General features: G+C 40.8%; 1 protein-coding gene across 2 annotated transcripts; it reads right to left on the reverse strand.

The window, feature by feature from the left end:
• Positions 1 to 143: 143 nt before the first annotated feature.
• On the reverse strand, positions 144 to 10,938 carry LOC131226795 (geranylgeranyl diphosphate reductase, chloroplastic-like). Of its 2 annotated transcripts, XR_009162023.1 has the most exons (3): positions 10,092 to 10,938; positions 445 to 1,181; positions 144 to 403 (listed from the first exon to the last, which is right to left on the reverse strand). XR_009162023.1 is itself a non-coding variant. In XM_058222521.1 (2 exons), the coding sequence occupies exons 1-2, from the start codon at positions 10,888 to 10,890 to the stop codon at positions 604 to 606; spliced, it is 1,377 nt and encodes a 458-aa protein (XP_058078504.1). In that variant the 5' UTR covers positions 10,891 to 10,938; the 3' UTR covers positions 340 to 603. The 2 variants fall into 2 exon arrangements, 1 of the variants encoding a protein (XP_058078504.1); XM_058222521.1 differs by having other exon boundaries at positions 340 to 1,181.
• Between the last annotated feature and the right edge of the window lie 3,234 nt (positions 10,939 to 14,172).

Here is a 14,172-nt window from a genome sequence, read left to right on the forward strand (position 1 = left end):
CTGGATTCGCAATCCCCAGTTGCTTTATGCTGCCAAACAACCACATTACGCAATCCCTCGGCCCTCTGCTAGGCAGGGCCATTACAGGTCCTCAACAAAGTCTAATCTTCTTTCATCACTGGGCACAACCCACATCAAGCAGATGGTCCTGAACGTCCGTAACAGGACCTTTATTCATTGAACAATCGTATCCATCATTTTCTAAAACCCACTGACTGGACGTATTGGATCATTCCATAAGTATAATTTTTCAAGGCTGCCTAAGAAGTGAGGACAGATGCAATGGACGGTTCGGATATATCATGTGGATGTAAACCACTACAAATGCTACGATGAGCATGGATCAACACTCCAAGGACTGGACAGTTCGGATCATTTTGGCCCAACAGCGTATGGTCAACGGCTCACAAACCATAATGACCAGGTAATCCTAGAAGGGTCAACTATGTACAAACGGAAAACAGTCCAAGATCCGATGAATGGGCAATGTGGCGATCCCAATGCTACGCTCCCCACACGAGCCGGCCACCCCGCACGTCTCTAACAAGATGAGACACGTAGGCCACATTCAAGCACACGACCGTGGCCCAGCCAGCAACCGTATCACAGACGTGCAACTTTAGCACGTGTGGAAAGAGTAGAATTTGGATGGGCCATCTTCAATCTCTCCACCTCTCTCCCAACGATCCTTGCCCTCATTAGACTCCCTACTGCGTTCCACATCATCTTCACATCCTCCTTCCAATCCCCAACGGCCATCTTCTTATACAGATAGCTCTCGAACGTCATCCGTTGAACGTAGAGGTCTCCACACATCTCCACCAGTGCCTCCCTGCCTATGTTACTCCCATAGAACACCCTCTGCAGCAAATCCAAGAACCTAAACATGCTTAAATACTGATTATCCCATTGCTTAAGATATTCTCTCTTAAGATCATCCTCTCCGATCATCCTTTTCCCATAGTCGGATGAACGGACGATCGCCTCGCCGCACATGCGGCCTGACTTCGCAGCAAAGTAGATGCCCTCGCCGGAGCATTTCGTGACATACCCGGCTGCATCCCCAACGAGGGCGACGCGGCCCACAACCCTACGGGGACGTGGATGTTCCGGGATTGGGTGGGCCTCGACCTTAATCACCTTTCCACCGCTGATCTTGTCCTTAACCCTGTCCCTGATACCTGTTGCAAAACCAGAAAACATGCATGCACGACTTTAGATTACGAGCAAAGCTTGATACTCTGGCGGAGTGATTGATGATACACAGGCAGTTAGATATTGCATACATGGTATAAGTGTAAATTTATATTAAGCTATCAAATAATCGTTCCAGTTTAGATGTGTCACACAACAAAAATTAAGCTCACTTGATGATATCACTATTGGATTGGTGGACATCATTTGGACAGTTGAAAAATGAGAAAGATCCAATGGTCTATTTCAAGCGTCCACGAATCAGCGGTTATGAATGCTCAATCTGAATTGAGAAGGCGGGCTACACAGATTAGTCGGTTCAATTTTAGTCCCTACAGCGTCATCTGCTGCCAAGTGATCACACGTGCACTCAGAGAACCGTGAGTTTTAGTGCTCCTAGCTGCATTGGACACTTAGTTCAATCCATTGATATTAACCGTTCATTAGATTCAACACACATTTCATTGGTAACCACACAAACATAACACTGATCTGACACATATTAACCATTTATCAATGTCCTTTAACATGGACAGTTAAGATCATTAACACAAAAATAGCTCAAATCAACAATTTGATCCATCTATTTATTAGGAGCCATAGTGAATTGCTTATGATTCAAAAGAACCATTGATAAAGCATGGTGATGGAAAATATGGCAAATCAAGGATAGATTGGATCATCTGATCAGTGCCATTTTGGTATCCAAGCCCATGAAAGGTACAGTGGACTTAATGGACAGTTCAGATCAATTGACCTGACTGTCCAATTGAACCAATGCAACCAGGTGCATTATAACTAATACTTTCAGAGCACTGGAGCACTACTCATTAAGAATTACAAAAAAAATAAAAAAATCTCATTAAATAGTTGTAGACATCATATGAGGAGAAAGAAAAATGTGTTTTTATAAGGTTCGGTGGCACTGTACCATACTCCCTGGATTATATTCTTAGAATGATCTGAACCCTTCATGCAACTACATATAGAAGAAATTAGAATGATACCTTACTTATGTTCCTGACCTTCTAACCTTGAATTTGAATATGAGCCATTAAATATTCATCTTCACACAATCACCCATTTCACAAATTAATCTTATGGCAGCCAGGTAGCAACCTAGTTAGCAAAACTCAGTTTTATACTCCATATTTTTTGAGGAAAAAAAGTGTTTTTTTATTCAGAAATCACTTAAAACTAGATATATTTTAAAAGATAGGACAAAAACTCTCTTTTTAAAAAAAGTTTTTTAGATGCATCCTGAATTATTCACAATCTTTTTCATTGAAACACGTTTTCTTCAAAAAAAAAACTTTTGGGGGGCAATCTGAAAAAGAAAAGAAAAGAAAAAAAGATTGGTTGTGGCCACCCATTTATAAAATTGGGCAGAAGGTGATTTTTAAAAATAACGACCGACTAATTTACGTGAGGTTTGCGAGGTTTACTAGGAACGAAGGATCTGAGGAAGGTGGAGAATACCATTAGACCATCTATGTACATTTTCTTTGTAAATATTAACAATTTAATCATTTTAATTAAACTTTTCTATTTTCACCTTATGTATATATAATATACACAAATATGTATGCATATGGAGCTGTTTTTTTTTTTTTTTTTCCACTTCATTTTTTTTTCCAAACATAATAAACACAAACTTCTCATTCTCCATTTTTTTGACAATCAAGACTGAATTAAAAGTGAACATTGTGCATAACGCTTTTTTTTTTTTTTTTTCTCTCAATTGCCATTTTGGTAACTATGGTTAGCATAGAGTCCAGAAATTGAATTGTGCAAATCATCATTTAAGATAGAATCCGGTTGCTCTTATCATCATTTTAGATAGCACTATGCACTTTTAAACCCAAGAAAAATAGTCATATATAATAGAATAATGTGCTGGTTCATACCCACCATTACCCACTATCGCAAAAGTCTCTACTGTAAACTTTTGGAACTTTGAATTTTCAGAGGAATTTAGAAAGGATTTGAAACAAAGGTAAAGGTGGCATTTAGGTCAGCTGGAGGTATCAACATGCTTGGCAATAAATGAATAAATGAATCAAATTGTACCCACTCAACACATCATCAGTGTAGATTTTACCTATACCACTAGATATGGGGGCATTTTGTCTATTTAAAATGTTCATGCAAGTAGCCGCAAGCAGCCTTAACTACATGCCACTTGCACCACACACAGCAGGATATTTGTTGGAATACACCTTGATAAATTGCTATAGCATACATCAGGACTTCAGCATCTGGAACGAGTGTTAACTTGCAATGATCCAAACTGTTTATATCATGCGTTTTCCCTTGGATGGTGTATGTACAAAAAAATAAAATCTCTTAGACTCGGATAATTTTATCCATTTGATCATTTGACTCCTTTTTCTCAAAACTTAAATGATCTCCATAAAATATAAATAATCAAAGGGATGAAATACTTCAATCTGAGAGTTATTTTAGTATATCCCTCGCATTGTTAGCTCATCATATAAACGGTTTTGGTGAGTGAAAGGGATCCAGCTAATGTCTCACATATCTTATCAGGTGTCATACTTGACAAGAAAGTATCAAATAACTCCAGTTTCACTGTTTTTTTTTTTTTTTTTTTCGCTTGAAGCGTTCTAGTTTCATTGTTGCTTCACCCCTTTCCACATTGGCAAATTGCTTCCTCCTTCCACGTGTTATATGTGCCATACTCGCTAATGTGTGGAAAGAGTTGGGATAAGTTTTTCATGTTTATTATTTGTCAATGAAACATACACAAGCAAACACCTTAACGACATATGCATATGGACCTCATGTTCATCTGCCTGCCCTACCTAAACATGCATGGGGCACCTCATGCTTATGAGGATAACATGAGACATCATGGCAGGAAGTAATCTCATGCTTACCTATATAATACCAAAAAATGTTGGCAGTGCATGTCAAAATTTGTTTCTCTAATTCTGTAAGTGATATCAAAACTGTACATGGTGAAAGTTAACTCCATTTCAACTCGATCACATGTTGTGCTTCTTCAGTGACAGGGGGCACAAGTTGCTGATGGACACGAATTGCTAAACCTGGGTTACAGGAATCCCCTGTAACCCTGACGTGGACTAGTAGAAATAAGCCGTGTTGTGTGTGGCACGGTGGATTGAAGGATTCCCAGGATTAGGAATGAGGATTAACGAGAAATGCCTAGAGCAGATATTTCTTTTTCTTCCTCGACCGAGAAAAGTAAATATCTGAATTTGTCTTAGAAAGGCAAATCTATAGTAAACCGAGACTAAAGGAAAAATAATCCCCTCTCCACTTCCTATCATTGCTAGGATCTTCAACCAGCTTCAGACATGGGTGTTTGTTGTACCCAATATGGAGCCATGTTGCATATGCTACATGCTTGAAGATCTACCTTGGTACTTTGCTAGCTAGGAGTCGCCAAGCCATGGCTTTCTTTTCATCGTTGTCAACGAGCTAATCAATCACAAAAAAGGTTTATTTGTAGTCAAAATTTCGGGCCCACCATGTGACACACAACGCAGCGCATTTCGACTGGTCCACGACAGGGGTTACATGGGATTCTTGTAACCTGGGGATAAAATGACCCACAACCATCATAAACTCGATCCAATACTAGGGTACTATGCTCTTCTCATATATTATGCTTCCACAAGTCTTGCCCAGATGATGATTCACTTTTTTAACCAAGTTTAGTCCACCACTATATGTATGGGTAGGAAACAAGTCTCAAATTCCATGATTCCTCAAACACATTAAATTCATAAGACCAGCATTCCTCAAATACATATTATCAGAATGAAGCCAGTTGTACTTGATTCCTATGACGAACTCATTCTCCACTAGATCCTTAAACTCAACAAACTTTTAAAACACCTCCAATTTTAGACAAAAGGACATCCAAACCTAGTACATATAATCATCAATAAATACAAGCACATTCTACCTACAAAAGGATATCCAAACCTAGCATAAGCAATCATCAATAAATATAAACATATTCTGCTTACCTAGCATGTAGGGGTACACACTCTTCCGAAGACATCCAAGTGGATGAGCTCCAACAATCATGTCGACTTCACCTCTTAACTATTTCTTGTTATGAGATAAAATTTTATTTAAATGAAAAATCAGGGTGGCTTCTCTCATGTTCTCTAGTTAGTGTGTAGGATTTATTTTCGGCTAAGAGGGTTGCTGCTGGCCAGTTCTCCCTGTCACATCCATCAGGTAGGTTCCATATGGAAGTAAGTGTGAATGCAGGTGTATTTTGATTGTGCCTTTAACTCTTTAAATGACAACTTGTACACCCTGTCAAACTACGTCTGATGCACACAGTTTGTTTCCACCTTACAGTTCCAAAGAAGGCAGAGTATGAACCTCTCTCTTGCAGTCTTATGAAATGTTATTATGGAGAGGGTAGAATCAGAATACAATAGAGCACCAACGAGAGAGTGACAACAAGTTTCTAAAAGCACTTTTCAAGTTTTTCCACTTTGTGAAAAGTGCTTTTAGAAAGCCAGTTGTTCTTCTCATTGGAAGTACATTTTCGGATCCTATCAACTACACCATAGCATCTATCTTCTCTCATCAGTCTTTCTAACTTGAGATCTTACCATTAAAACGTTCTCTCCCAAAGAACTTTCACTTGGCAAATTGCGAGCAAAATGACTTAGCTTCCCACACTCATGACACACCAGCCATTGAATTTTATGACAATTTCTAAGGATTCCTCTTCTTGTCACCATCACTTCCTTTCTTGCATATGTACTGCTGCTTCTGAATGACTTGATGCTTAGTAGAGAATGGCCACCTAGCCAAATGATAATTATTAGGAGGTTCTCTAATTCTGTCACAACACAAACTAACTATGATGCAGTCACTGAATTTTGACCTCAATCCTCGAGTGATGATTCAGCACATTCCAGACTCATAGATCTTGACTTTAGCATTCAACTGGGATATTTCATTGCAGATGTTCTTCGCCTTTATGAAGTTCCGTGATACCAACATATTCTACAATGTTAGCATACAATCTCATTCTCCAAGAGTTATAAATGAGCATTAATTACTTGGAAAATGTCTTCTGTACCAATTCTTTCAAAGCAAATATTGCTTTTCCAACTAAAATCTTCCACTTTTATAATGCTTCCACATTTGTGGTATATTTTCTGGAGTAATAGCATCTGAACCAACAATAATTTCCTATAGATCATGGCCTTATGGAGAGAACTCCATGCAAAATTTCCAGTAACCATCCTAATACTTATTGAAAATTTAAATCCCCCTTAAGAGCTACCCATATTGACCATTTTTCAGTCGCCAGTTAAGATTCTCCCTTCATCCCAAAGCTTTGTTAGTAGCTTCATCACTAATTGAAGCATGTCGATTGATCTAATAGATCTTGATCCTCCACTCTGGCACAATAGCCACAACACATTATTGCACTTCGTGTGCACTAATACTATAAACATGGGAACGCGGATTGCATCTAGCAGGGGCTGGACACACCCCGTCCAGTGCCAATGAGAAAGCGCCATGTGCGCGTGTCAGGCGTGGGACCCACAGTGAAAAAGGCAAAATCATCAATGCTAGGAAGGTTTACTTTTTCGCTATGCTTCCTACACCTGACACACGCACATGGCGCTTTTTCATTGGCTCTGGAGGACATGGTATTAAAAAACGGTTTCGTTACGTTCGTAACGGCCCATATTTAACAATAATGGTGGTGCCTATCATGCAAAACAAGGTTGTAATGCCTGATATGAAAAATAAATGACCCGTAATGTGCCGATACATTTTTTCCTTTAAAAAATGTCAACCTTTAAGGGTAGTAACAGCCATAAAACTAGCTATTACAACCACCATTACTGCTATTAAATACCTTGTTGGACGAGGTGCGTCCAACGCCCTGCTGGACGCAATTCGCATCCTAGTCTTATGGTGTTGTACAAAATACTCCCAATCCTTATGTTGCTGATGCAACTAACTTCAAGTGAGAGGCATCTTCAACATTGACAATTTAACCATGCGTGATCTGATATTTCTTGTCTCCAAATCAACATATGTTGATATCAAGTCAACCAATGTCAATGGCATGTACAACACTACTAAAATAGCACTAATCGGGGTCAACTAACATAGAAACTATGTACATTGCTACCAACATAGCACTGTTACTAAAATATATTCATTGTTATGGATGTAACATGACACAATTGAATCTCAATATGGTTAATGTCCATTAGACACGAGTTTGATAACACTAGCTGAATTGGAGAAGTCTTGTTGTTACATAAAGAATTTGTTTGATGGAATACCAACTTTGGTTATTATAATATACTAGCGGGCATGGCACGTGCAACACACAAAAAAGAAGTGGTTTGCAACATGTGGAGAGATGTGCGCACAACGCATGCAATGCACCCGGCATATCAATTGTTGGATTTAGTTCATTTTCAATGACAAAAACTAATTATAAGATGGGGCTAATTGTGGGTAGAGGTATCCAAAAATAACTCTCACATTTAAGTATTTCAATCCTTTGATTATTTAAAGGTTAAGGAGACCGTTCAATTTCAAAGAAAATAGTCAAACCACAAACCAATCAAATAACCCAATCTAAGAGGTTCTATTTTTCGTGCATAACCCATCTAAGGTGAGACTCAAACGGTTTGGATCAGTAGATGACGGGCCAATATCCACAGGCTAACGTCCCCATGTTTCGTACAGCAACTAAAGAGTGCTTTCTAGCATACCTCGTTTCAGTGTATGGACATGGCGGTCATACTTACCTTGCATGCCCATTCTTACACATAACTTATGTACATTATTTTTTCTAATAGGTAAGTATGGGCTCAAACCCCAAGACCTCATTGTTGAAAAGAACTCTATCTACCATTGAGGCAGAGGCTCCAACTCAACTAATAAGTCCATCCTCATTACTATGTATATAGGTAAATGGTAATCAATGAGTGTATTCCACTCTGTAGACCAGAGGCTCTTGGTTTTTACCTCCTTAAGGTGTTGTTTCAACACAAAAGAAAATCTAGAACTAATTAAAAAAACAATGAGAAGAAAAGATAATAGTAAAATTTTATTCTGTAAATATTTTAACTCAGTTTTGTAAACACATTGGTTACCCTATAACACTTTTCAATTCTATTTGGAAAATAAGAGTTTTTTCATATAACCCTCTCTTGTTTTCTTAAATTCACAAATGCCACCCTCTATTTTTTATTTATAAATTCCCTGTCTACTATTTCCTGATAGATCCCCCACCATAATGGTCTTTAACATCCATCAGATTATCTATGGATGGTGCATTTTTCTGAGGTGAAATGAAGACAACACCCACGTTTCAGTGAAATGAAAAAAGAAATGCGCCTGGTTTTCCTTTATATGACTAAATCCCACCCTTCCTCTCTCATGCGCAATGTCCTCTCTTAGCCCACATTGAGCCACATTTTCCAATTATGGTGCAAGGAGTAAGTAGGGGGCAAAAAAAAAAAGAAAGAGCCAAAGGTACAAAGCTAAGATGTTTTTTTATCTATTCATCCAAAAAAAAAGATTTAGAGACCCACCATGCTGTACATGTTATATCCACACCGTGCAACCATTTTGTGAGATCATTTTTTTTTATTTTTTTGAAGACACAGGGTGTCCCCACCCCTTTTTTGAAGTGAGACTAATCCCCGCCGATACACGCAATCACCCACACCACACCACAGAAAGCAGTGGGGACAATGATGCCCATCATTGAAACCTTCCTAGGGCCCACCATGATAGGCGTTCAATCCACACTTCTTTCTGTGGTGTGGTCCACTTGAGGTTTGGAACTGCCTCATTTTTTTGGCTCACGAGGTTGTGGATATAACACATACATCATGGTGGGCCCAAAGAACATCGCCACATCAACACACAACCAAGGTGGTGGTGCTGGCACACCGCACAATCCACTTCCCATTTGCTCTTGCCAGTGTGTGATGATGATGTCTTTATCATAATATCAATTGGAGGTGGTGGGCGTCTTTTGGAATGTGCACAAAGCAAAAGCTCCTGTGCAAGTATTCTATAAAGATAAGGTGGCCATAACAGCCATTGCCGTTACGATATTGGTCGTAATGGCCGCCATGGGCTTTACCACTGTTATCATTACATGACAGTTTTGGAATACATTGCTCCCCATGGATGAACGACATTCTCCTGCAACAGCAAAAGCTCTGTGGGGCCCACACTTGTGTGAGACATTCACTCCGTCAATCATTTCTGCAAGATCATGCTAGGAAGTGAACCCAATAATAGGCCGATCTAAACCTCAAATGCCTGACACCATAAGGAACGATGGTGTTGGGACGCCTCATCTTAGGGCCCACCAGAGTTTCCAATGAGGCTTAAATTCGGTTTTTCCCTTCGCCCAGGTGGGAAGAACCTCATCAACAGGTAGGATGGCATATAAAAATCATGGTGGGCCCAGGAAGGTTTCAATGGTGGATTGGTCTAATTTTGAGCTCCCATCCTAACATATGATCCAGCACAAACGATGGACGGAGTGGATGCGAGGATGTCACGACCACCGATCAAGGTGGGCCCCACATCCCCAGGCTCACTACAACAGTTTTGCATCCCAAAGGGATAATCCTAGCCACCCATGAAAGGCTAGAACCGTCTGCGTTAGTGACTTTTTGGGGAGGTCAATTCATAGTGCGGCCGCTAAATGAACGGTTCAGATCACACTGACATGATGCGAGATGGCCCAGAAAAGCCACTCATGGGAACCTCAACTGTTATGATTTGGCCCACCCACATGAAACAGCATGATCAGGACCGTTCATCTGGCAATCCCACCGGAACACTAATCTTTTCATTCCCATTGGCTGGGGCCCACAAACCTGCTTGGTACTTCTTAATCTCAGCCTTCGAGCAAACCGTCCCTGTCCCAACCGCCACGTGGTCGCACTTCGGAAAAACCCAGCCGTAGAAATCGGGCGATACGTCGCTCCCGACATACATCTCCGCGAGATTTTCATAATACTCCATTTTCTCGTCCGGCAGCCGTATCCGCTCCTGAAACGCGATGGCAGAAGTGTAATTTCCCGCCCCGATAGCCTTCGCCACGCGGCTGTTGGCCCCGTCCGCCCCGACCACCACATCCACCTCCATTGACCGTCGGATCCCCGCCACGAGGCCCTCCCCAGCCGACTCCGTGTAATGCACCACGTACGGGTCGCTGTCCGTCGCAGGGGCTTCGAGACCAGTGAAGAGCCCGTCGATCAGATCCGCGCCGTTGGATTCAGCGCGCGAGCGCAGGAACGAGTCGAGCACCTCGCGGCGGAGCATCGCGATGTACTCGTGCGGCTTCAGCGTCTGGCCGAAATCCACGGTCAGATTCGAGGGGGAGACGATCTTCATGCGCGTCACCTTCCGGTCGACGATCTCAGGTGGGAGGGAGAACTCAGACAGCATGCAGAGCGGGATCGCTCCACCGCAGGGCTTGCCACCGACTGGATGCCGCTCGATGAGGTGGGTCTCGACGCCGCCTGCAGCAAGGGCCTCGGCAGCGGAGGCGCCGGCTGGGCCGCCGCCGATGACAGCGGCGCGGAGGGGGCGGCCGGAAAGGCGTACATCAGATTTTCCGGCTATAATGCGGCTTTTAAAGGAGAGAGAGGAAGAGAAGAGGGTTGCTGCCATGGATTTAGGGCTTTCTTTTCCCTTCCTTTTAGGACTAGGGTTTTGGCAGAAAAGAATTGGGGATGCATCGGTGGAGGGTGTTGAAGAGAAATGTTCGCATCAAACGGGTTGGACAAAAAGTTAACGTCCATCCAGCGAATAACTCTCAAAATATCATGTTTGTTAGAAATCCAAACCTTCCAACAGGTTGGGCCCACTATGAAGATTATTTTCCGAAAAATCAGTACTAAAATTTCTTAATAATACTGCATATATATTTCGTTATTTATCATTGGCTATACGTTATTATCTATTTTGTGGCCCCTTTTGATGAATATTAGGTATTTTTTTTGTAAAAGGTGATCATCTCATGATATTGGTTCCAACTTATTGGACAGTGTGGATTTTGTACTTACATGATAGGTTGGAAGTTATCTACGGGATGGACAGTAAGTTACTGTCCAACCGGTTGGATGTGAGAATTTTTCATTTTGAAAAGGGTCGCGGGCAGCGCTTTTCGAGGGAAATGATACAGCGTTCTAGTTCGTCGCGCAGGACACCATCTGTGGTTCGTCACCACTCTACAGTACACGTAGCTGTCCATCTGTGAATCTGGACGGTCCGAGCGATAGGCCATTCTATTTAAGGAAAGTACTATTTAACCATAGTGAGTTAATACCACTTTAAAATAATTAAAATGACCATTCCATTGAATTTGGACCTTGATTAACTGTTCCAAAGCTTTTGATGCCCTCCATTCATTTGGATGCCATAAATAATACAAGATATAGGATCTTGTGGACAGTTTTCTTAATTCTTGATGGATCATCGTTAGTAGGCCCACCAGACGGACGGTTGAATTTACAGCTCGAACCATTGGTTCCATCCAGTCGCGACGAACTTTGAATTGCTGTTTGCTGCAGGAAGAGGCCTGAGCAACGCAGTGGTGCGCATTCCGCATTTCAATGTGACGGAGGAAACGATGGGAAGAACGAGGACCGCACTAGCGTGAAGCGCGTGGCGTAGAGAGCGTGACTTGCGCTAACCGTACGCCACGTGGACATAACGTGCGTGAGATCCACTCCGTCCATCAGGCGCGCCCCTCCTTTTCACATTAACGTCCCCTTTGGATGACTTTTTTGCACTAGAAAAGTAACTTTTACGTTCAATCATACGTTACGTTTTTTACTTAATAAGGTCGGCAGTTTACCGAAGTAGAAACCAAAATCATCCCCCCCCCCCCATGGCATGTTTGGGAGCATTAATTTGAAACCCCATGATTCGGAGCCCTCCGGATTTGAAATCCCCGCGATTTGAAAGCCTCTTGCTGTGTTTGACACCCTAGATTGAGAATTAATTTTAATCCAAAAGTAGCTATTTATAGTATATTTGTGGGGGTTTGAATTTAATTACTAAATCAATTTTAGTATTTCTAATTAGTGAACTTATATAACTTTTAACACAATGGTTGTAATAAACCCGCTGAAATATATATTTTGTCAAAAAATGATGAAATTTCAAGTCCCATATGGGCTACATGCACAACATTACATCCGAGTGACTAGCCAACAATTTTTAATCATTGATTTACATGGACAATGTTCAGACGGTGTTGATCATCCTATCAAAGTAATTATAGCGATGCAATTGATAATCTGATTATTTTAAGATATCATTAGTGGGTCATGTGTCCAATGATACACATGTTATACATGCAACTATGAGAATGATTTTAGATCTAATCCCCCCACCCCTTACAAAAAAAATAAAACTCTAATTTACTTTGTGGTGCTAGACAACCCAGGTCCCCTCAAATAACCCCAAATCCATGGTGCCAAATGACCCATGCGGGAAGAGAGTTGTTTGAATGCCTAAAACAAGAATAGCATATTGCCTCCACTATTGGGTAGTAGCACCACCTCACAATTCTAGAGACGGACAGTACTCTCATGGGATCCGTGGGGCACTGTAATTTATTATTTTATCTGCTCTATACATATAGTTCCATATATCATTTTATGGCATTAGCCCTTCACAATGAAAATTCATATGACCTACTGTAATATTTATTTATCTTCTAACCTGTTGATAACGTCACATGGACTTAAACAAAAGAAAAGTATAAAAATCAACTTGATCCAATAATGTTCGTGTGTCCGAAGAGGTTTATAAATGATAATAAGCTTTCAATCCTCCTTGCTGGTTTTTGTGGTTTGGTACATTTGAGCTTTAATTCTTATACTTTTTTGGGCTTATGCCTTCAAATCATCAATTAAAATGTTTGGACCGCATGGATAAAACACGTACTCAAGACCCTTGGTCTCTAACTACGTGATCATGGGGGTAGTACCCCAACCACGTTGGGTCTAGGCAAGGCTATGCGGGGCTACCCTTATGTATAAGTTTTATCCACAATGGTTATTTTTTTTCTCATATCATTTTAAAATATGGTACTAAAAATGAGGTAAATCAAGGCTTAAGTAGACACAACAGGAAGGAGCAAAGATAATGAAATCCGCTGTTGAAACTTTCTCAGTGCCTTCATTTGCCATGCAACCTGTTTAAAATGTCACACAAACTTTGATGAATGGAAAACACAAATGATCTCCAAAAAGTTTTTAATGACGAGCTTTTAATCCCCGCTATGTGGTCCACCTAAGCATTGGATTACTTCATTTTCTAAGCTTATACCCTAAAATAATTTCACCAAATGGATGAACATGGTAGATAAAACCCATATATCGTGGTGGACCTTACAAAGCCCCTGTATGGTGGGTGCTGGATGGAATAGGCTTTCAAAAGGTTGTGCACTACACAATTGTCATGCGGGGCGTTGGCAAAGGGTCGGGTTCAGGTGGGCCCAAGTCGATATTTAAGAGCCATGACCCAAGCTTGATCTGAAATTTTTTAAATGAGTCTAGGCTGGACATCAACCAACCTATCCCGGCCACAATTGATAATATCCTTAATTTTTTTCTTCGAATTTTACTAATATGTTCATTCATCAAATGAACCATGATTGCATAAAAAATAATCATTTTAGAAGAATGAAACTAATGGTCTATATTTAAGATAGATGATTGTTAAATAAATATTAGATTGCCATATTTGTAGGATATAAGGCATGCATATATAAAAGTGAGGTCTTAACTAAATCTAAGGCCCAACTTGAAAAGTGTTTGAACCATGAAAATGAGGCCCAAGCCCAAGCCATTGGCCACGCTAGTAGGTCTAAGCCCAACCCAAAGTCATGTGGGGCTCATGGGTAAGATGGGCTAATCGGCTCATTACCACCCTTTAAGT

Source organism: Magnolia sinica, chromosome 15 (genome assembly GCF_029962835.1).
Source record: "Magnolia sinica isolate HGM2019 chromosome 15, MsV1, whole genome shotgun sequence".
NCBI lineage: Eukaryota > Viridiplantae > Streptophyta > Magnoliopsida > Magnoliales > Magnoliaceae > Magnolia > Magnolia sinica.

Bases quoted from the DNA above. Each gene is read 5' to 3' on its own strand.
- LOC131226795 (XM_058222521.1), bottom strand. From the start codon at position 10,890: ATGGCAGCAACCCTCTTCTCTTCCTCTCTCTCCTTTAAAAGCCGCATT. The intron at 1,182-10,091 runs GTTTGTGGGCCC...GTTTTGCAACAG, and splicing joins GATTAAGAAGTACCAAGCAG to GTATCAGGGACAGGGTTAAG.